Here is a 24,238-nt window from a genome sequence, read left to right on the forward strand (position 1 = left end):
GTTATTCCATTAGAAATAGGTCTGCCGACCAACAGGACCACTTTGGTTGAAAGTGGAGGAAATGACAAAGCCTTGGAGATTGAGCTAGACTTTGCCGAGGAACGACGAGAACGGGCCTTGGTGCACTTGGCCTCATACCAAGAGCAGCTCATCAAAGGTTATAACAAGAATGTACACCCACGAGAGTTTGGTGTTGGAGACCTTGTGCTACGAAAAGTGCTCGGCAATACTAAAGTGGCTAATGAGGGAAAGCTGGGGGCAAATTGGGAAGGCCCATATCGAGTTACAGAAATCGCAGGCATTGGGGCTTATCGATTGGCAGACTTGGATGGGAACCCAGTGCCAAGACCTTGGAATGTCCATAATCTAAGAAAGTTTTTTATATAATTTTTCTTTATGCACATCGTGATTGTGTGGGAGTTACGAATAAAACTCTCTTGTGTTCTAGTTTTGTTATTTTTACAAGGGATACGAGTAACGCCCTCTTGGGTTTTACAGTTTATAAATGAAGTTACGTTTTTTTTGTCTAGACTGCTGTTTTCTTGGTATTTGTTTTGAATACGAAATCACGACATTGGTTTCCCTCATTCGTATTGGGGAGCAGGGTATAGGATATCCTTTTAAGTACGTGATACTTGAACACAAGTTCGAAACACTTGTGTGAACTTCAAACAAGTACGAAATACTTGAGAGATTGTTCTAAGTACGTGATACTTTAAAGTACGTGACACTTGAAAGAACGCAAGTACGAACAAGTACGAAATACTTGAGAGATTGTTCTAAGTACGTGACACTTAAAAGTTGCAACACAAGTTCGAAATACTTGTGTAAATTTCAAACATATAAGTACGTGAAACTTAAACGTTTAAAGTACGTGAAACTTAAACTCTACGAGAAGTACGTAAAACTTGGAAGCATACGCATATATGCATAAAAGTACGTGAAAATTTTAAATACGTGAAACGAATTAAGTTCGAAATACTTAAAACATCTTAAAACATCCATATCAGCAACATGTGGACAAGGTATCTTGACAGGAATAATTCAAAAACAGATGTGAAGAAAGGCAGAGCTCATTCATCTTCTGTGAGATCTTGGACAGCTGCAGGAGTAATTATAGGAGCTACTGGAGCAGCCAGCTCTTCTATGGGATTTTCATCTCCAAGTTGACCATCACTGACTTCCTTTTGGCCAGGATTGGTCATATTAACTTGAGGCTCCACTTCAGACACAGGTTGCTCAGCAGACACGGTCACCTCCTGCTCATCATTTGTCTCCTCAGCAACATCCTCCTCTTGACTAGCAGCACTGGGTAGTTCAATGTTGGTCCATAGAGGAGATGATTCAGGAATCTCAGCCTTGGCAAGGCAAGCTGTCCAAGAGGCCACCCAGACTTGGTCTTGTATCCCAGGCATTTGGCTAGTATAGCTCTCCGTGGCAATCTTGATTCCTTCATTATATCCTTTCTCAAAAGCAGCTTTGGCTTCAGTCTGGGTCGTCTCAAGCTCCTTCAAAGTTTGAGCAAGACTGTCCTCCGCCCCCTTCAGTTGTCCCTTTAACCCATCTGCCACTGCCAAGGCTTGGTTCCTTTCTTTCTCGAGCCTAATGATGGTACGTTGAAGCTTGGTATTCTCACTTGCAAGCTTGACACGTTGAGGCTCAGACTGGCTAAGCTTTTGAGCCATAGCCACCATTTTTTGCATCACCTGGAACGATCAAAATAGTTAAACATGGAAACCAAATGCTATGGTATGCTATGATTTACAAAAGCGAACTTTTTACCTTGGCATTGTGAGACATGAATGAGCTTAGAAGGTTGTCAGGCGAGCTTGCCACCTCCTTCTGCATATCTCCTGGCAGCAGAAAAGCTTGAGACAAGGCAAGGGCAGTGCCTTCTGACTCAACACTGTCCCGAACAGTGATAGCTCGGCTCCCGTGTGAGAATGGAGGAGCCCAGAGGGGAGCAGGAGATGAGGAGGATGTAGGGGGTCTTTCTTGAGTTTCCTCCACTCGTTGACGTTTTTCACGGTGAAGGGTTTCAATCTCTTCAAGGGAAAATCCAGGGGGAGCATCTGTTTGAGTTTGGAGGCGACGACCACGACCTTGAACATTTTGGCCCCGACCACGACCTCTACCAGGAATGGTGAGGAGGCTGCCCAAGTCAATTGGCCGGTTCATCTCTGAAGTTGAGAAGGTACGGCCGCTGGAAGACGAGTTGGATGTGGAACTGGAAGCTTCCTCAGCAAGAGGGATAGGCTCGTCAGAGATTGGAGGAGTCTGGGAACGCCTCTCTTCTTGTTCGGGAACTGGTCTTGAAGGACCAGCTACTGCAGGATTATCAGCTGCTCGGGTTCGCCGATCAATAAACCCACCATATGAAGCTTTGTAGCTGAGAAGTACTTGGGCTGCTCTTGCTCGGCCTGCAAGGTATGTCCCTTCGCCGTTGAATGCAAGTGCTCGTCTGATATCAGCTACGTGAACTTGAGGGGTTATAATGTTATAACCACGGTTGATATTTGATGCTGAAAAAAAAAGGCACAAAGAAATTAGAAGCACGAAAAAGCTCTTCTTATGAAAAAGGACAACACATATGAAATTAGGGAAAAGCACTAACGTGGGCTCCCGAATATGTGAGGGGCATGAAAACCAATCACTTGGCCGTCCTCATCTCTGGGTTCGAAGTTGCCCGTGACAATCAGGAAGTCGTCGTCATCCCCTCGAGCAGAGTCAGGGAGTTCAAGGACTAGCTTTTTTCTAGAATCCCTACTTTTTAGATAATAAGTAAGGGCATCCCCAGTTCTGGAAATACTGTATAGATGGTGAATATCATACAGGCCTAGCGAAGTCCCTAACATTTGGTTTAAGGTATTTATGCCCATAACTACCCTGAAGAAATTAGCAGAAACCTGCATTGGCGAAAGCCTGTAATACGCTAAGACTTGGCGGAGCAGAGGGGCTAGGGGAAACCTAACTCCGCCTTCAACGACGGCTACTACTGGAATATGAAGGGTGTCAAAATCGAAGCTTTCACGAATGGCATCCTCAGGAGCCAAAACAGTAGCTACGTTGTCAGGAATCCCATATCGAGATCTGAAACTAGCCATGGCTTGAGGAGTACTACAGTGCCTACGAAATCTACCCATTACCAGATAGGATTTTGGAATTCTACGAAGTGTAAAACAATGGGGACAATGAAACCCTAAACTGCGGTTGAAAACAATCCACTAGAGAAATGGAGTTGTAAGAAGAAGAAATGATGACTTACGAGAATAGTCGATGGAATCCTTAGAAGGAGAGGTCTTGAGACGATGAACAGAGCTTCAATGGCGGGCGAACGCTTGAACAGTTTTTTCTTCTGCAGAGGGAGTCTAAGGGGAAGATTGGGGTGTTTTGAAAAATGGGACGAAAACCCAAAAATACCCCAAAAGTGGGTGGCGTACGTGAAACGTCATACCAGACGCCGTTTGAGCGTTCCGTTTTCCCATAAACACGTCAGCTCGTATTTAATGGAACGCAATACGATGATCGACGCGTGTAAAGGTTAGGGCTAAAAGCCTGTGACGGCCACAAGAAAAGATGATTTTTTCTTAAGCAAAGTGGTGAAATATTGCACCAATATGTGAAATAAGGTGCAGAAACAAAGTGAATTTGTTCGCTTAAAAGCTTTACTCGTCATCTGAGTAAAATATAAACGAGCAAAGCTGGGGAGCAATTGTAGGGAGGTATTCCCGAACAGGTGCAAAATGAGCCCGAGCATGGTCAACTGAGGGTCAACGCACTGTGGACCACTGATATGAGAAGTCAATAGTCCAGAGAGGTTGTACGATTCTCGGTACAATAACATGAGATGTTATTAGGACCAAATACAAGAAAAGTGACATGAGATGCCACTGTTCATAGAAACTTGTTCGGCAAGAGAGAGCCGAACAGGAGGAAAGCTCCTTACAAAGGATATGGTTCAAATTATTTCCTCAGGACCAGTAACACGTGAGGTAATTGGTCCAGGCCATCTGTTCGGCCATGAGATGGCCGAACAGAGAGAGAAGTACTATTTGAGGGAACATTCTGGAAGGTTCCAGAGTAGTCATATCCCATAAAGGGATAAAGATCCCAAGAATATAGGATCTGAGAAAGATACCCAACGAATATGGGATGTTCGGCTCTTAAAGGAAAAGATTCCTAAAAGGACTCTTTTCCATAAACTGATAAAGGAAACGAGACTCCTTGATATCCTGGGTTTCCTATACGAGTTAGGAATCCTATGGCAACATGGATGCTTGGACAGCAAGCATCCATAAATCTATAAATATGAGGTAAACCTAGAGGTGAAAGGTACGCAATACACTGCATTCTTATTGCTTTCCTACTGATAATTAGGGTTTGATCATTAGTACGAAATACTAACAAAGGCATCGGAGGGCCTTTGCCACGAGAGGCAAAGGTGCGCTCACTCCTTGTCTGTTTTGCAGGATAAGGGTTTCTCTGACGAATTAGGGTTACGTTCAAGAGGCACGTGGAGCCGCTGCATTCCAGTGCTGTTCAAAGCACTACTTGAATTTATCCACCTACAAGTGATAAGTTTGAGCTGTTAGATTTATGTACACAAGATTTAAATACTGAGCTATTTTTTATTATATAAATTTCAACACATACAAGGCATATTATGAATTGTCATATTCTCTATACAAGAAAAAAGCTGGAACACGATGTATAAATTGCCAAATATCAAACATAAATTCATTTCTTGTTCCAAAAAAAAATTGCATTTAACATGTTTGTATGTATTTCTTTTTTTATACTCGTCTGTATGAAATACATATATTCGTTTTTATGTATCACCATAAAAGAGACTTTTGAATATGAAGATGGAGGAAAGTATTTCTATATAGAGAGTGTAGTGGTCCGAATATTCTGGTTCGGCCACAGTCGCTACGTTTGATGGAAGGCCACGATACTACCCTCCACGATCCATCTCGGCTCGGCCCAGAGCTAGGCAACTAGGCTCGGCCATGTCTCCCACAATGCTCCCTTGAAGCTCAGGCTCGGCTCGGAGCTAGGCAACTGGGCTCGGCCATATCTCCCACGATGCTCCTTCGAAACTCAGGCTCGGCCCGGAGCTAGGCAACTGGGCTCGGCCATGTCTCCCACGATGCTCCCTCGAAGCTCGGCTCGACCCGGAGCTAGGCAACTGGGCTCGGCCATGTCTCCCACAATGCTCCCTCGAAGCTCAGGCTCGGCTCGGAGCTAGGCAACTGGGCTCGGCCATGTCTCCAATGATGGCTCACACTAACCGCCTTATCCACTACGTCACGGGTGACGTCAACCAATGCATGTCAGACACATAGACGAACTTGGAGAGCAAGCCAAGAATCCTCTATAAATACCGAGGGATAGTCGCCCTAAAAGGTACAAGGGCTTCTACCCTCGAAACCCTAGTCCTTTGCTTTCCTCTCTCTGCACTATTCTCATCCTCGCGCCGGAGGGCCATTCCGGGGCTCCTCCGGTGTGGTCTTTAGTCGTGCTTCGTGGTGCAGGTTAGGTTCAAGGGAACGAGGTTAGATCCAGACAAACAACAGTTCCAAAGGAAGCGAGCCACGTTCATCGGAGCCCCACAGAGAGTACCGTGGAGAAAGAACCACAGGATATTGGGAAACTGCAACGCTTGCGCCCTGGTTAATGCTGCAGATTTGTATTTTATAGATAATTCGTATTTGTGGGCTTTTTAATATAAGACAAAGTTCAAGCCAAATAGAGATCTTTTTTAGTATTATTATATATATACACACACATAACTCTATATATTCCTATCTAAAATACAAACTTAATCACGATCATACGATTAAGGTTGATGCAAATCGATTATAAAAATTAAATGACATACAGCAATTTATGTAACTTTGAAAGGAACCGAAAATAGATTGGATGGAACACAAGTCCAATGAAAAATTATACTCCAGTATCTTATTGGTTAAAACAGTATCATCCATTATTATATTGTGGATGCTCTACGTATTTAGGAAATGTTCACTCACTTAGCTAAGCAGCCAAAAAAAAAGAAGGAAAAAGAGATCACTCACTTTGTTAGCAAAATAAAAAATAAATCATTCCTCATAAAACCCAAATTACATTATGCCATAAGGTACGAGCTCCCCATTAGGATCAATAAACAAATCAACTAGGTCCGAGTTTGATCTCATGTTTAAACGAGCTATCAAATTGTTGCATAAAAAAGCAAAATTTAAACATTTTTTAGGCTCTTTAAACTTTCCAAACTAAGATTAAACGAACCATTAATCAGCTCGTCCACTTATGGTGATTGAATAATTCAAACTACTCAAAATCAAATTGTTAGTAACTCAATGCAATCTCATTTAAAATCGACTCATCTTCATAAACGAACTATACTTGAACATATTTTGAGAATTTGTTAAATTTTCAGACTAAACTTATACATTTAATTGCTCAGCTCATTCATCAATCTTACTACCCATATGTAGTGGTGACAAATAGTTAAGAGTTCAAACTAATCTTTCTCGAGGTTTTGCCGTGGGAATTTCACAAGAGTTTTTTCCGCCTTGAACTTATCGTTTCAAAAATCTCACAAAAATTCCACTTTAAACTTACATTAAAATTTTTGTCACATAATTTTACATTAAAAATTGGTCTCGTTGAATAAATTATTACTCCCTCCGTCCCACTTTGTTCCGCCTATTTCCTTTTTGGAACGTCCCAAAAAATTGTATATATTTCGTTGGATATCTCTCGTCAGTATGATTTTTGGTATGGTCGAAGTACTCGTCGAACTCTATTATATGAACAATTCCGATCATCAAGCGAGGCCCGAAAAGGGCACTGAAAATGCAGAACTGCACGCTGTGCAGTTTGCTCCAAAACTACAGTAAAGCCATCTCCCTAAAGAAGACCCCTTTGTCGTTTCTAATGAAACGCTTGCTATATTTCGGTTTTTGCAACTACTCTTGAGAGCATTTCCTACCCATACTTTATATCTCTATTTGAGAGTATTAAAGCATTCCAATCCAGCCTCTCAATCCTCCTCCATTTGAGAGTATTGAATTTTGATCCTTTATATTTGGAAGGTAAAAGAAAATATAAAGGATCATCTCCATAACACTATTCACCTTTTTAAAAGACATGTTTGTCCTTGTAAGCTTTTCTTACTAAATTTTTATACCAACCATATTCTTATGAGAGTATAAAAAAAGTTTTTTTTTTTTTCGTAAAGTGATTTTAGAGGGAAAAATAGAGGGTTTGTGGTTGGAGTAAATAGAAATAGTAATTTTCTCTAAAATTACTTTATGAATAAAATGAGTATTTTGATACCCTCAAATAGAGTATTGGATTGAAGATGCTATAACAGAATTTGAGGCACAGTTCGGCCTGCTAAAGCCAAATTAAAATTCCAATTTCCAAACGGAAGCTTGGGCTTTCACTTTTTGAATCCAACGTCTCTCTCTCTATCTCTAAAGTCTCGATTACGCTCCCCTCTCTCTCAATAAACCGATTACGCTCCTCTCTGATTACCGATAACGTCTCTCTCTCTCTCTCTAAAGTCTCGATTACGCTCCCCTCTCTCTCAATAAACCGATTACGCTCCTCTCTGATTACCGATAACGTCTCTCTCTCGTGCTCCTCTCACAACCCGATTCTCAATCCCTTGCATAAACCCCTCTCTCTCTCTACGTTCAAAAAAACCTCTCTCTCTCTCTAAAAAATCGCGACATTACAGATTCTTCTCGTGTAGAATCATCTGTGCTTTTTTAGGGTTTTCACTGGAACACCTGCTCACAAATCCTAGGGTTTTTGGTGCCCTAATTTTCGGAAACATTCGTTACGAAATCTGTTGCTCACTTTTTTTTTTTCCCTCTCCGCTTTGTTCTGATGAACTCGATGCTGAAGAGGACGAGAGAGAACCGTCGACGGTGACGCCATCAACGTCGACGGTGACGCCATCAACGTCGACGAAGATGAGTGATTTTAATGGTTCGTATTTATTTATTTTTAAATTTTTTGAGTGATTTCAATGTGTTGCTGTTTATTGGTCTTTGTACATGTCCAGAGAACCGGTCGACGGAGAGTCAGTGACGCCCTCAACGACGACGAAGATGAGGACGACGGTATTATGGCCTTCTCTTCTGCTTTTTGTTTTGTTTCTCCCACTTTATACTCTTGTTTGTGCCATCTCTTCATTCTAGTTGGTTTCTAGGGTTCTGACGGCTCATTTGGGTTTATTTGGTTTCACCTTTTTTGCCCGGGAAGAAGGGACTTATTTTAGTAGGTTACTAGGGTTTGTGAAGCTACGATGAATGATGCTTTTTCAAAACTGCCTTTTCTCTAGCCTTTTTCTTCTGTTGAATCTGACCAAAAGCTTCATTGGATATTAGGCCCTCCAATTGGTAACCCCAAGTTGAAGCACTTCCGTAAATGCAATAAAGGTAGAGTGGTTAATTTGGAAACCCCAAATTGGCCTTGAAAAATTTTGAGCAAAGGAAGGACACTTGATTTGGATAAACAAAATTCGAGTAAAATTAATTTTGATAGAGTTCGAGTATAGAATCGCAGAGGGATTTATGAGTTTTTTTCTTTGACTCAAGTTTCAGTCAATATTTCACTAAGCTTGGGGGATGCTTTGATTATAACTTGTATGTTGTGCAAAGGTTCTTCAAGATGGAAGTTGAAGTGAGGAAGATGCCGCTATTTTTGTGCACGGAGATGTCATTAGTACTAAAAGCGGATATATAGTTGTTGCCCTATATGAACATTGAGAGTCAAGTTGCCAAGTTTCTCTATGTATTCATGTGTTTATGAAGTGTTGCCCTATATTCGCGTTTTCTTATCTTCTTCCCGCCCTAATAGTAGCAAGAGTGTCATATGAGCACCATTTTTGAAGATAAACAGAGATGCCCAATCCATTGTCTAACCTTAATAAAATAGAAAACCCTTCCCTGAATTGAAACCAAATTTTCCAAATCAGTTATAAAGATCGGATGATTCAAAACATTATGGACTCTCTCTCTCTCCCCCCATGGGACGAGGGTTGGAGCATCATGGACTCTTAGTTTTCCTGTTTTGAGCTCCATCTCCTCGTCCTCTTTGTCTAACTTCTCCCTACAGAGCTTGCAATCACTCCCTCAGTGGTAATTTCCCTTATTACTTTTGGTTCAGTGTCATAGCTAGATTGAGTAATTTGCTTGTACTTTTTGGGTTGGTTAGGGCTAGAAGACGGTTATTTTGTTCTCTTTTGTGGTTTTCTATGTTGGAGAGGTAATTTTCCGTTGGTTTTCAGTTTCTACGATTTGTGCATTATATGGTAATATGTTGTACGTTTGCTTTAGAATTGCTGCTTTAAATGATGCATGTATTCCATTTATGGTGTCCCTAGGATCTTTAAATCACACAATGCACTGGATTTTACAACATGTCACTGAATCATGACGCTTATAAGGCAGCTACATAGGTTCAGAAAAGCTATATTTTTTTTAGTGAAATAATTTTAAGCATCAGTAATAGAAGTAGTAGAAGCCACATAAATAGCCACTGAGGTGTGAAGAAAGGAAAAAGAGCAAGGTAGAGGGAAAACGAAGGAAAAAGTAATTAAGGAAAGAAAAAGGGAAGATGAGACAGAAAATATAGTAATTGGTGGGACAAGTAATTCTATTAAAGTTATCGTGGGTAGGCACTAGGCAGTAATTATGTTTTTCCTTTTTCATGTACCCTAATAGATTTTTTTGCATTGTCTTTCTTGTTCATTTTATCTTATATATAGTAGGGGATACAGATTTGCCTATGTTGGACTTCCTTTGTCATCTTGTATGTGTGTGCACCAGAACACTTTGATTGTCCTTTGGAGTTCAATAGTTAAAATCAACTGAAGGATGATGACGACTATGCTCCTTATAGACTTGATTTTCCAATGCTCAAGATAATCAGTGAATCCTCTATCTAATTTTCTATATGTTTTCTTTCACATGATTTACATTCGATTGTTCTTTGATAAAAGCCACTACATGCAATGTACAGTTGGAGGAACTCGCTTAAAATCGATGATTACTGAACTGTTGTGAACGTATAAGGCTACGACTTAGTATAAAATGCTTTGGAATTTGTTGCTCTCATCATTGTCTTGGGGAGTGATTTTAAAGAATTGGTGTCGAAGCCGTAAAACTATTGTGTTTGTCTGTTTCCATGAATAATTGTATTGCTTGGTATGTCTGAGATGATTTTAAGGAGATACGAGATAACATGATTTCAAAGAAGCTAATATTATTTTGTTGCGTTTGGAGAGAGATGAGAACAAAGAGTTATTAGTAAAAGAAACTCCATTTTCTGCTTGATTATTGGAGAAGAAAAATATTGTAGGCAAGGCTCATTTAGTTGGCATTCACATTAAATTCCATGAAAAATTCAAGATTCAAACACATCGTAAAAGCTCAAGTATGGGGTCATATACTAATGAGTAATGAGTGATATCAAAAAGTGGTATTTATTCTCCAAGAAATACTTTTTTAGGCTGTGGGTCTTGCAAGTCTTGGATACATATATATGCTCTGCTGGTATTTGATTGGGAGCTGGAAATTTGCTTATGTCATTTATATTTCTTTGTACTCTTGTTGGCAAATATTCTATATCTTGTGATGGTATGTACATTATACACATATATACATAAATGTTGTTTTGATTGCCAGAAGATGATTCCGAATGGATGCTCCTTGGTCACTCCGAGTATTTTCCTGAAGGTATTCAACTCAAAGTCTCATTTCTCGGGTGCATATGGTAGCATCCCTCCTTTGCCTTCCCGTGTTTCCTATCCAAGCATTAGAAGTTCATGGAAACCCTTTCAAGGGCTGACATTGCAGTCTTCCATCAGTATGTTGACATGGTTGTCAAGTTGATGCTCTCTTGTTTGTTTCATTTAGGTTGCATGTTTTGAAATTAGATCCTGGATTTATGTAATTGGAGTGATTTTTGTGGTAAAAAGTCTTAGTTTCTTGTACCCAGATTATATGATGTTAGGTGAAGGAATATATAGCTTTGGTTCCCGCTAAGTGATGTTTTTTAATGTGGTCATTTTTCTTCAAAATCTTAGTTGCTCAAGGCTTGGAATTATTTTGGCACGGGCTTCTTTCAGCCTACATTATCCAGCAATCTATCTAATAAAGGAACTCAGTGTTTTTGAATCCCCATATTTTCAACAGTTAGATCTGATCATATTTCCTGACCATCCCCCGGCCGTTGGATCTTAGAAGATGCTTCCTTTGCACTCCGGTCCCCATACCAACGTCAGATCCCTCCTCTCTCTCTCTCTCTCTCTCCTGCGATCTGCTCCTCCACGCAACTTGACAGCTGTAGATCATTCTCTCTTTCTCTGATCAAGGGAAATGTGGGTGTTTCTCTCTCTTTCAAAATTCAAACGGCTCTCTCTCTCTCGGTCCCTGCAACAGTGCAACCTTCGGTGAGTTCATTCATTGTAGTTTTTATTTTGTTGCTCTTTTTTAAGTTATTGATCTTTAACCTATCTAAGTTTTGATTTTGACGTGCAGGGCTCAGATCTGATTTGGACTCATGGACGACAGCAACTTATCCAACCTATTGTATAGGAGGTTCCGACTTTTGATTTTGTTACTCTATTTTTTATTGTGTAGTTGAAGACTGATCTGATTTAGTTGTTGATCTTTTTAAATCTGATTGTGTGTTCTTCTCTCTAATGGACTCATTTCACATCTGATTGGTGTACAACATTTTTGGTAGAGTTGTGCATTTTTTTTTGTTGATTTTCCGAAATTGATGTTTTCTAGGTGTTGAGAACACAATGTAGAGTTTTTTTGCTTCTTTTGCGTTGCAGACAAGCCGTAACTGTGACTTCAAGAAAATCATGAAGCCCTTGACAAAATGAGATGGAGCAAAGTTTCTTCATTAAGTAGAGAAAATAATAAATTATGTTTTTAGTCTGTCGTCCATTTTGTGCGTACAGTTTTCTTCTCTTACCAATATGTTTATATAACTTCTCTTGGCAAGGACATTGCAGCAAAACCTAATCCAAAATTGTGCATGTGTGGGTGAACAATGGGAAATGGGATCCTCACTATTCTGTTAAAATTGTGGAATTTCTTATTTTTTGTGCCATTGTGGAAGTTGGATTGTATATGAACAAGTTTTTGATCTACAACAGGTAAGAAGTTGTTTTCGGTGAATGTGCTTATGTTGCATGTAGGTGGGTTTTCTACCTATATATCAAGCTCCCATTTTTTAGTTCTCATGACCTTTGCAACGGAACATATGGTACGGCCAAAATATCGACAAAGGCTGGTATATTTTGAATTTTAGCAAAGGCTGACGCTCTTAAAACAGATTTTTCTTTTTCCCCTTCAATCGTTTTGTCCCCTTCAATCTTTTTCCCCTTCCCGTTTTTTCTTTGTGCTGTCCGACAACGCTACACCTTTTGCAACTATTTGTTGCTTCTTATTTTTGTTTTGTCTACAATCTATTAGATGTTAGCCTGTGTAACTAATTTCTCCATTTCGCTGTTTGGTTTTTGCCAAAAATGTGAAAAGGAATTGTCAATTGCTTTCCCCTTAAGATAGGGTGGTGTTTTTGTTACTAAATTGTTGTTTTTGCCCATGTAGCTGTTTACAAATTGAAGATTTTATTGCAGTTAGTATTTTGCTTTGATGGGGATCATCAGGTGAAAGCTGTTAGGGATAGTAAGAGAGGGAAGGGGAAGCTAGGGGGATCATCTGTTAAGTTCATAATTATGCACCCACAGATAGGGCTGCAAACGAACCAAGCCGCTCGCAAGCGGCTCGCAGCTCGGCTCGTTAGTGGCTCGTTCAAGCTCGGCTCAGAAGTTAAATGAACAAGCTCGAGCCGATTTTTTCAGCTTGTTTTTTAAATGAGCCGAGCTCGAGCTAGGATAAGCTCGGCTCGAGTCGGCTCGCGAGCCGGGGTATATACACTAAGTTAAAGATTTTTATTGTTATTTCTTAATTTGTTCTTTTCGTTTTCGGTTTCCAGTCATTAAGGGAGGTGAGAGCACACGTACACCAGCACACCATCCCTCCATAAGAAAGTGAAAGATATATACCTTCACAATCAAAATATTTTTGGTTGTATTAGGCCTATGCGAGGATATATATATACATTTTTCGTTGGTCCGTTGAGGCTCGTGAACGAGCTCGAGCTCGAGTCAAGCCAAGTCCCGAGCTCGACTCGTTAAGTTTTCACTAAGCTCGAGCTTGAGCTCGAGCTCGTGTTCCTTAAAAACTTAATAAACAAGCTTGAACATAGTAAAGCTCGGCTCGGCTCGGCTAGGCTCGTTTGCAGCCCTACCCACAGAGATATGAAAAAAGATGTATTTTCATGCTAATCTATTTAATTGTTTGATTGGTTGATGTTGTAGTTGAATTTTGGTTACTCCGTTAAACCTCTTGGGATGGGGTGTCCTGAGCTCCTACTTTGTTTTCCTTCGAAAGGAACTGATTTCCACTCCTATTTCGGGCATGACACCATAATGGTAGTTGAATCTTAAAATTCAGTGTGTATTTTCATCTCCTTTTTGTGCAATCAGAACCCAAATTGTATGTCTTATGCATTTTTATGCAATAATAATAAGATTTTTTTACCTATGTGGATTCTATAGATTGATTACTTTTTTCATGTTTATTTTTTTGAAAAGGTTGTGAATAACCTGAGAAGCTTGGGGCTTGGAGTAGGAAAGCTTGGGTAAGTCGTTTTTTTCTTTTTTTGCCAGCAAATGAATTTTCGTTGTATATCTAAATTTGGTTACTATTCCCTGAAGTCATTGAATATGTATCAGTAAATAAGGTTCAAGATTTGTTACCCTTTAAAAATTAAAACACTTGATGCAAAGGAGTGCGGTGCTGCTCTTTCTTAGAAATTGTATCTTTGCTGGGATGGGTTTAGCTTTAAAGTACCTAAGAGCTGTCTTGGAGATAGAGCAAAAATTAGATTAAATCTTGGTCACATTAAGCGCTTGAATAAGAAGAAATAGACAGGAATATAGTTTCAAAACATAAAAGTAGAGGGGTAAGGACTACATATTTATTGAAGAGCGAATTTGTACTTCTAAGTTTTAAATTGAAGGTAGTCAACTTGATGCTGAAAATTAATGATCCATTTGTAAAGCTTTTTAGAAGTCAGCTTGCTAGGCAAAGGTACTTGCCAGTTGCTTTAAATTGGGGTCATTTTATAGGCACTGGTTATTCTCAATGGGGTATTCAGTTTGAGTTGGTTTAGCAATTTTTCCCTATTCCTCTGGTTGAAGCATTAACGCCAAGAGTTTCTTTTTGCAGCACATGGCTATAGCTAAGTTAGGTAGAGCACGATGATTGTAGGCTCACACCAATCAATTGGAGCATAAGGTGTTTCAATTGAGGAAAACAAATAAGTGTCTCAAAACATAAAAGGCACGTCGTTTCCTATGCCCCTCATCTTCTTTATAAAAGCTTATATATTTCTACATAGAAGTAATTTTTGTATACATCATCTTGGAATAACCCGTTTTTTCCAATGCCCGATTCACCTACCACTTTTGTAATGCATAGTTTCTCTTTCACAATGCCTGTTTGTTCCCCATGTTAATGCATGGTTGATCTTCTATGTGGTTTAGGCCTGTCATTTCCTATTGCTATTTTTCTTATAGCTGTTATCTTTGTGCTCGGTTTGGTCTCATTGCTCTGCGTTAGGATTCATGTGGGTGACCAAATCAAGTAGTAGGGTGGTATCCTTTTGTCTTTTATTTTTAGTGGTATTTCTAGTGGTATGATTCTTTAGCCATCCTTTTGTCTTTTATTTGCCTTTTCTCACCAAATCGGACTGAATATTGTTCAAGCCAATGAGTAGTTTTAAGATATGTGTATATCTTTTAGTTGTTAATTTCTATTGAGTTTTCTTAGAACGTCTCCTTCGAGCATAGTAATTCAAATCAAGATTTCTCTGGTATTCTATGTCAAATCACCAAAAGAAACCAAAGCAATATTGTATCAAACACACTCTCCTTTTTAGGAAACAAGGTCTAACTTTTTTTGCTCATATTTAGGGGTCTAATGATAACACGATATCAAAAGCTTCATTAGCTCAACGTAAAAGATGAGAACGAGAAAGAAGTGAAAAAATCACCCTTCGTCTAAATCGGGGTAATTCTATTGTGCATCCAACCGATAAAAGCCACGTACTATACTTCAAATTGTGTAGATAATACAAGGGTTTTTTTTTTTTCCAATTGTGTAGACACGTACTAACTTTTTGTGTGTTTTTACCACTGAGATTGAACTTTAATGTTGAACTAATGGCTAGGATGAAACATTTGATTTTACACTTCCCCCTCAAAAAATGCAAGTTTGGATCCTACCAAACCCCTCACTGGCTTTAGACCACTCTTTACCAAATGGACACGCAACTTCTGTTTCTCTTTCAACTCTGTTTCATCCACACAGCCAAACATCTCTCCCCTATGTTTCTCTTAGTATAAAACCCACCCACACATAGTCTCTCTCTCTCTCTCTCTCTCTCTCTTGCGTGTGTGCAACCCCCACCTGTCAATCTCTCCATCTGTTTCTCTATGTTACCCAGAGGGGACACCACCAACCGAAGTTGCCACTAATCACTAACAAACTGTTTCATTTGCTTTCCATCTGTCAACCCCCACCTGTCAATCTCGCCATCTGTTTCATCTTGCTTTCGCGGTAAGTTTCATTTGCTTCATTTGGAAACTACTGATCACTAACAAACTTGATGAAGTTTCATACTCTCCATGTATTGTTTGTTAGGTTGGCACGAATGTTGGAGGGATAGCTGTGAGACTGGGTTGGGTCCCTCTCCAACCACTTCCTGAGTTGCTTCAACTCCATCTTCTGGAATTGTAAGCAACAGGTTGCTTATTATAAGCCAAACTTTTTTTCTATAACAAAAAAGAAAAGTTCTAACCATCATTCTATGTAGATATCCAATGCTGGAGACAATTCAGAAATATCTGTGGCCCAGACTATGCAAGCTGGATCAGCAAACATTGTAAATTTAGTGTCACATTATTTTTTGTTTTTGTCTATAAATCGAAAAAGTAGGAATTAGTTTCATTTTATTCTGTGTATTTCCCTGATCGGCATGCAATGAATGTACAGGTACGAACTACATGACCAGATGATTACATTTGGAAAGGTATGTAATCATGATCTTTCCCTTACTATAAGCATCAAATGTGACTAATGATTGCATGAAGCTCGTACTCTTCATTTTAGCTGTTATTGAAGTGTTTGGCGAGTGTTAGAAAAAAGAGACAAGCCTGAATGCATATCAATAATGCCGTACAGCATACCTTATGCTTATTGCTAGAATCTTGATGAAGTGTTAGGGCGGCACCCTTGTCATGTATCCAGACACATCAACAAATGTTAGAGACCATGTTGCTTGTATATTTCCATGTTCATAATTGAGTTCTAAACTTCCAATAATCAAATTGCAATAATTTCTTGATATGGGTCTTTAAATGTAAGTTGGTCTGCTTTGTCGCATTACTTGTTTAGCTAGTTGCTCTAGTTGTCTTGAATATCTGAGGAACATAAGCACTACTAGACTGGAAAAACAAGTATATACTCATCAGAAGGGGAGGGTGGTGGGTGGTTGTCAAAGAGACGACTGCTTATGCGCATTTATTCGAAAGTCATAATGATGTAAGGAGTGCAATTTCAAGGAGGGTGAACATTACCTTCCTTCCTATTGGTTGGAATTGTGTGGATCCCACCACAAAGTGATGTCATGCTTACCATGCAATACACTTTTTGGTAAGTATGACATCACTTTGTGGTGGGATCCACACCATTTCAACCAATAGAAAGGAGGGTAATGTTTACCCTCTTAAGTGGAGGGTGAACAAAACTCAACTTTGATGTAAGCCAGTGGCTATTTGATCCAACGACAAGCATTCTACGTGAAAGTCTCTCTAACAAGTAAGGGTTTTCGTTCATTTTAATATTCTTCCCCAAACAAATCTCAACCCTCCATTTCTACAAATCCGATGGTCTAATTCTATCCCTCTCACAAACAAACCTTTTGGATGGCATGTTTCGTAAATAGTGTGTAATCCTGGGGCTTTTGAGTGGCATTTCAATAAATACCTCACATCTAATTCCATTGTGTATTTCAAAATTTCACCTCTTTTTTTTACTCCGAATACTCACCGTCAGATTGGCTCACTTTCAAAATTAATGGATGGATTTGATTACCTTCTTCCAAACCTCTTTCCTTCAGCTTCCCCCTGCCCCCCTCTCCATCTCTCTCTCCATACAGATGGCTGAATGCGTGTGCATCCACGGTCCAACACCACCAGGCCGGTCTCCTTCGCCTCAGAATCGTGCAAATCAACCCAAATCCTAGCTCCTCCGTCATGGCCTTCACTGTGATGCAACCATTATCAATGGTGGTTGACTGGTCGGTGGTTGCATCATTCATTCGTACTAAGTTTCCATGATTGGTGGAAATTTCTGTGAGTAATCAAGCATTCCTTTGTTCAGAATCAAGGTAAACGATTTTAGTTCTTTCACATGCTTTTGATTTTGACTTTTTCTGAATCATTCTTCTTTTGGTTCAATTTCATTCTTTCCATTCGTTTCTTGAATGATACTGAAATAGAGATAAATGTGAACATGCAACAGATGTACGTATTGGTATGCTTTACCTGATCACTACGTGTTTGATAGAAAGCCTTAATGAAAAATCAAATTTGACTCATCGACTTTATAGTATTTTCTCTGTTACCTTTCTGATATTATCTTTTTGCAATTTCAGGAGCAAAGAACAGGTGTTCTGCTTCTGCAATGTTATGTGCAGATTGTAAGGGTAAGTAGTTTATGGGTAATTTGAAAGTGGGGGTTGGAGCGTTAATAGAACTCTGCATTTTAGTTATTGAAACTTTTTTTTTTTTTCATTTCCAGAAGATTGCAGGCATCAAATTCCACGCATGCTGAGGACCAAAATTTAATCTGAAGGGATACAAACCTAGGTAATGGAAAAAAAAACAGCTTGAATTCTATTCTTTTTGTAATCATATCATTGCTTTTTATGTTTTCCTTTTGCTGGGTTTCAGTTTCATTCAATTTGTTTTCTCCTTTTTGTGTTAACTAGGATGGGTGGTGTTTCTCCCCTTTTTACCTGTTTTCAGCTTCATATCTGGAGGTGGTGGCTATGCTAGCAGTAGGTGGTGCAGTGCTCTTCAAGCAGGTACTCAGAGTTGACCGATTGATATTGCATGTTTTTTCTTTTTTTGCTCAACGACTGCTATTGTATGTTGTGGTTGGTTGTTTGCTTTTATGCGAAGTTGATAAATTTTGGGTGGGGAAAAAATTGAAATTTTAAACTGTAGGTGCCTCGGTGATATAGTGGCATGAAGTGTTTTAATATTTCATGGGATCATACACATCTAATTTGTAAGGTAAACCCGATTTCTTTTTCCTATTGTGTTTTTCGTCAGAGAATATCTATTTTCTAATGACTTTTGGAGGGCATGAAGTCATATTTTTATACAAACTATCAGATATCCCTTTTGTGGTTTGATTGAGTGGATGGAGACATCTTTGTTGAAATTTATACAAACTGGACATAGAAGTAGGATAAAGTATACTGGGGCTGTTTAATAACTTGGAAATTGGCTTGCACATGAGATCAAGATGTGTAGGGCTTATCCATTATCTAGGGTTCAAATAGTTTCTATGGTTGTCAACACGCTCAAAAGTAAGCAAGGTCTTCATTAACTGTGATAGTAAGACTAAAATGAAAGCAGCGGCAGTAATGACGGTTGTTCTCTCCTATTTTAATTGGTTATCTTTTCTAATGTAGGTCCTCATTAGATTGTATATGCACTTGATAGTTTACTTATCAGAAAAAAGTATTTGCACTGGGGTAGCCTTTTAGTATTTGCATCTCTGTAACTTTTTAGTGGAATATGGCAGCACATATTTGGACTACTTCAAATTTCAAATATCTCTCTCTCTCTCTCTCTCTCTCTTACCTCTTCCATCTTCATCTTTGGTGAGGGGTCCTTCGATCACCACTCGAATCTGTACACCTCCGGCATGTGCATCGGCAAAGTACAGCCCTCTATGAGAAGCGCTGCCATGTAAGTTTCTTTCTCTTTCCAATTCATGAACCTTAATTTCTGCTATACAGCCCTTGCAGCCAGCTACCTCTCTATTGTCATTATCTAATTGGGTTAAATATCTACTTGACCCTTAAGCTAACCAACTTTTGTATACTTCGCCCTATAACTACCAAATAGTTACTCCTTCCATCCAATCCCTAACACCCATCCAATTGTCTAACGGAAAACGTAACCCCTCTTCCCAAAGTGTGGTTTTGGTGCCAAAACTAGGGCACAACAAGGGTAATCTCGACATTCCAAGTGAAACCCTAAATCCTAATGCAACCAAAACACCTTCATCCCTTTTTACGGTAATAAAAACGCAGAACAATAAAAAAACAGAGAGAGAGAGAGAGAGAGAGAGAGAGAGAGAGAGAGAGAGAGAGAGAGAGAGAGAGAGAGAGAGAGAGAGAGAGAGAGAGGCAGTTTACAATGGCATGGATCTTGAGAGCTCCAAATGGAAGAAAACCTCAATGTAAGGCTTTTATTTATGGAATTTCAGTATTGCATGATTTTATAAGCCTCCTGTTTTAATATGATAATCTCACCCCTTTAGGGCTTTATGAATTATTATATGGGTACCACTGATAATGGCTGTTTTTATATGTTTGTTGTGGAATTTGTGCATTTATGGTCCCAATGTGGCCCTACAAGTTGAGGAATTTTTTTTTTTAGTATAAAGTTGTCTGGAAGTGCATAAAAGTTGCATGTTTGTTTACTTGCCCCTTTTAACAATCGAAAATTTGTTTACCTACAATCCAAACTACCAGCATTTTTGTGTTCCTTTTGTTTGGACAACAGAAACTGGTTGTTTATTGGTTTCATATATACCTTTGTAGATTCATGTGCTGAGTATTTTATTATCAAGTTAAATCATGATGGAAATATAGTTAGGGAGGATATGATAGAGTATAATGTTGGTGGTACTGTGAGCTACATTGATTACTGTGATAATGATAGAATTTCTAGAACAGAGTTGCATGCAATGTGTAAGGAAGTTGCATGTGTGGAAGAAGTAGATCTCTTCTACAAGGTTAGTGGTTTAGATGAAAAATGGTTTTTTAAGAAGATCCAAACTGATAGTGATGTCACAAGCATGGTTGAAAGCCGTAAAAATGATTTGGTGGAAGTGTATATAGGGGATAGTAATTTGGAAGGTCCTACTATTGTTGAACAAACTGCCAATGTGGATGTGGAACATGGCCTCCTAGATATTGATACTAGCAATTGGGAATGGGATGGTGGAATATTTTTACAGGACACCCTTACTGTTGTGGATTTGGCAACTCACATACCTTCCATTACACCAAACCCACCACCCGCCAATGAACCACCACCCACCTTTACAAGAAAACAAGCTAGAAGAAGAAAAGTTTATCATGATTCTGATTCTGAAACTGATAATGAGGTTTTTATAGACAGTGATTATGACCTGAGTGAAGTTGATGATGCCTTGTTTGATGAGAATGTGGATGAAGACGTAGAGTGGTGTGGTGTGAGGAAAAAAAGAAGAGATATAACTAAAATCCTCCATAGTTGTTTGTCTGAAACTGAATCTGAGGCGGGGGATTCCTCAGATGGGTTTTTGAGTTTTGACTCATCTTCTGATGAAGACAGGGAGGATAGGCCAAAGTATAGGAAATATAGGCTTATTAATGCAATAAGGGACTTGTTGCCTTTTGTGGAACATAGACACTGTGTTAGGCATCTACACAGCAATATGAAGAGAGCTGGATATACAGGTGAACACATACAGTTTTATTGTATTTTTACTCTCAGGTTTATAGTGAATGCAATCTGTCAATAAAATTGTGTTAGCCCCTCAGTGTTTGGTTTTAACAAAGATACATTCTTTTACTTATATATGTACAGGTGAAGCTGTTAAAGACAGGCTGTGGAATCTTGACAGAGCTACCTACATGGGGAGGTTTAAAACCGTTACGGAAGAGTTCGAGAAAGAGGACGGGCCAGCTTTAAGTGGCTTTCTAAGCATGAACCCAACCACTGGCCTAGATCACATTTTAGTGTGGCCCCAAAATGTGACATGCTGTTGAACAACATGTGTAAGTCATTCAATGCTGCAATACTAGATGCTAGGGACAAGCCAATAATAACCTTGCTAGAGAGGATTAGGATTTATATGATGAGGCATTTAGTGAGGAGGAGGGATTCTATTAAAAAATGGCATGGTCGGATAGGTCCAAAGATTGTGAAGTTGTTAGAGAAGAACATTGCACTATGCAAAGAATACATTGTTGTCTTAACTGGGGACAACCAGTTTGAAACTAGCGGTTTTCATGGAAACAATTTTTGTGTTGACATGACAGCCAATACGTGCTCTTGTAGAAGATGGTAGTTGACAGGTAATACATTGTATATAATACCGCCCCCCCCCCCCCCCCCCCCCCCCCGCCCCCGTCCCCTTTTTTTTTCTTTTTTCTTTTTTAAGTTGTGTAACTAATGTCAATGCCTTCTGTGTTCATAGGTATCCCTTGTGCACATGCACTTTGTGTCTTGAGGGAGTCAAACAAAAAACCTGATGATATTGTGCATAAGTACTACAAGAAGCAGACCTACGTCAATACCTACTAGCAAGTAATCTACCCCATGAATGGAAAGGATATGTCTAAAGATTGTGAAGTTCTTAGAGAAGAGCATTGCACTATGCATGGAGTACGTTGTTGTCTTAACTGGGGACAACCAGTTTGAAACTAGAGGTTTTCAGGGAAACAATTTTTGTGTTGACATGACAGCCAATACATGCTCTTGTAGAAGATGGGAGTTTACAGGTAATACATTGTAAGTTATGCCCTTTTTTTTTTTTTTTCTAAGTTATGTAACTAATGTCAATGCCTTGTTTGTTCATAGGTGTCCCTTGTGCACATGCACTTTGTGTCTTGAGGGAGTCAAACAAAAAACCTTAGGATATTGTGCATAAGTACTGCAAAGAAGCAGACCTACATCAATACCTACAAGCATGTAATCTACCCCATGAATGGAATGGATATGTTGGAGCAGACAAGCAAACCTCCCATTCAATCCGCACATTACACCTGGAAGGGAGGGAGGCCCAAGAAATGCAGGAGAAGGGATGCAAATGAGCCACCTGCTCCAAGTGATGGAACTAAGAAAATGAGAAGGAATCTGAAGAAACTGAGTACGAGAAGATGTGGGGGAAAGGGGCCCAATGTGAGGACTTGCCCATCTGGCTTTACAGCACCATGGTCCACAAAAATGCAATGCAGTCAGCCACAATCAGAACCAATGTTCACTATGCTATCACAAGCATCAGAGCCCACACCCGCAACGTCAAGAATTCTGAAGGCCCCCTCTAGAAGGGGTGGTTTAGCTACAAGGGGAGGAGCAGCTAGAAGGGGAGGTAGGTGCTGCCATTTAAATTTCTATCTTGCTACTTTTATGGTGCAGCCTTGTTTTGACACAGTTAATGGCAGAAATGCCTTCTTTTGCTACTTTTATGGCACAACCTTGTTTTGATACCGTTTTGGAAATGGCCTCTTTTGCTACTGTTCTTTCAGCCTTGTTTTGGCTGTAAAAGCCTTCTTTTGAAGGTAGTATGTTGATGCTTGCGCTACTGCTCTGGCTATTTATGCCTTGTTTTGGTACTACTTTTATGGAACCATTATGTTTGTGGTACTGTTGTTGTATATGGAAGCATGATGCATTATGTTATGCTCTTTTTTTGCTACTGTCATGGACTGTTATTGCATTTATAGATTGCATTCATAATGCTTCCTTTGGAAAGCAGCGGACTGCATTCACAATGCTAGCAAAAATTTTCATTCATTCATACTACAACCCCATTACAGATAGGTGATTGGCAATTGGAGTGCATTACATTCATGGTAATGCTAGGAATTAACAGATTGGTGTTTCATTTCATTCATGGCAATGCTAGGAATTTGCCCCTTGGAACACTAGAAAACTTAGAAAGGAGTTTAATTTTATTAACTTGTAGTTTATGCAACCTACAAATTTGGTGAGAGAGAGAGAGAGAGAGAGAGAGAGAGAGAGAGAGAGAGAGAGAGAGAGAGAGAGAGAGAGAGAGACGAACACAGTAGGAATGTGGCGTGTACTGTGATAAACAGATGAGGAAGAAAGTGATATACGTACATATACTTATAGATTGGTAGGTTAAAGACATAAATAACCTTGAATAGGTAGTTAAAGGATGGAGGGTTAAGTTTTCCGTTTGGGATTTGGACGGGAATGAGGGATTGGATGGAAGGAGTAACTATTTGGTAGTTGGAGGGGGAAGTATGTTCAATTGATAGTTGGAGGGGGAAGTAAAGAAAAGTTGATTAGTTTAAGGGGCAAGTAGATATTTAATCCTTATCTAATTCATGCTTTATGGAGGACATCGGCATGCAATTTGACTCAAATATTTTTGGAAACAGACTTTGCTAAGAAGATATGGGAGTACCATGACTTCTTGGTTAAAGATTGTTATTGTGCAGGAAATTGGTGTTGTATTGATCAAAGGGGACCTAATATTTTGAATGGTAAAGCAGGGGACATAATTGGTGTCCATTAGCTTCGTAACAGGCCATTGTGAGACCATAATTTTTATTTGATCATGGGGGTAAAGTCGGGTTCTTCATTATTTGCGTGTTAAAAGTTCAGAATTTTATGTGGGTTTTATGACTTTGATCTTCTATGAGTGCACTGCAAGCATTGGGTCAAGACAGCGGAGTTCTTTTTTCGTCTTTGTTATAGGTCAATTTTTGCATGTGTCATAGTCACCGTTGGTAATTTACATATTCATATCCCACTCCTTTTTTTCTTTCTAAAAACTGGTTTGGTTCTGTTTGTTGGAATGGATTTGCGGTGATGATCTACGACATGGCCAACGTGGTAAAACCAATGCCGTAAGAACCATAGCATGCCATTCTTCATTATAAAATCTCTTCTGAGTTGGAGTTGCCTATGGTAATTTTGCAAGAACTTTGTTTGTCTATGAACTTTGTTTGTCGTATATTGTCCTCTTTCCCCTTACCCCCTTTCTGCTCCTGTCTCTACCATAGTTATATACAATTCGTCCTCTTCATCCTCTAC

General features: G+C 39.4%; 1 protein-coding gene and 1 long non-coding RNA gene across 2 annotated transcripts; both read left to right on the forward strand.

The window, feature by feature from the left end:
• The first annotated feature begins 7,980 nt into the window (after positions 1-7,980).
• LOC131318739 (uncharacterized) lies at positions 7,981-13,737 on the forward strand. Its single transcript, XR_009197803.1, has 4 exons — positions 7,981-8,135; positions 8,676-11,470; positions 11,559-11,618; positions 13,691-13,737. It is a non-coding gene; the product is annotated as an uncharacterized LOC131318739 (long non-coding RNA).
• Positions 13,738-15,632: 1,895 nt separating this feature from the next.
• Positions 15,633-22,369, forward strand: LOC131318740 (uncharacterized). The gene is made up of 11 exons (XM_058348690.1): positions 15,633-15,719; positions 15,804-15,895; positions 15,976-16,044; positions 16,155-16,191; positions 17,818-17,868; positions 17,964-18,031; positions 18,191-18,249; positions 18,392-20,907; positions 21,038-21,538; positions 21,651-21,954; positions 22,034-22,369. Exons 8-9 carry the CDS (start codon positions 20,067-20,069, stop codon positions 21,217-21,219), a joined length of 1,023 nt encoding a protein of 340 aa, XP_058204673.1. The 5' UTR covers positions 15,633-15,719; positions 15,804-15,895; positions 15,976-16,044; positions 16,155-16,191; positions 17,818-17,868; positions 17,964-18,031; positions 18,191-18,249; positions 18,392-20,066; the 3' UTR covers positions 21,220-21,538; positions 21,651-21,954; positions 22,034-22,369.
• Positions 22,370-24,238: the final 1,869 nt, after the last annotated feature.

This window comes from Rhododendron vialii, chromosome 3a (genome assembly GCF_030253575.1).
Source record: "Rhododendron vialii isolate Sample 1 chromosome 3a, ASM3025357v1".
Taxonomy (NCBI): domain Eukaryota; kingdom Viridiplantae; phylum Streptophyta; class Magnoliopsida; order Ericales; family Ericaceae; genus Rhododendron; species Rhododendron vialii.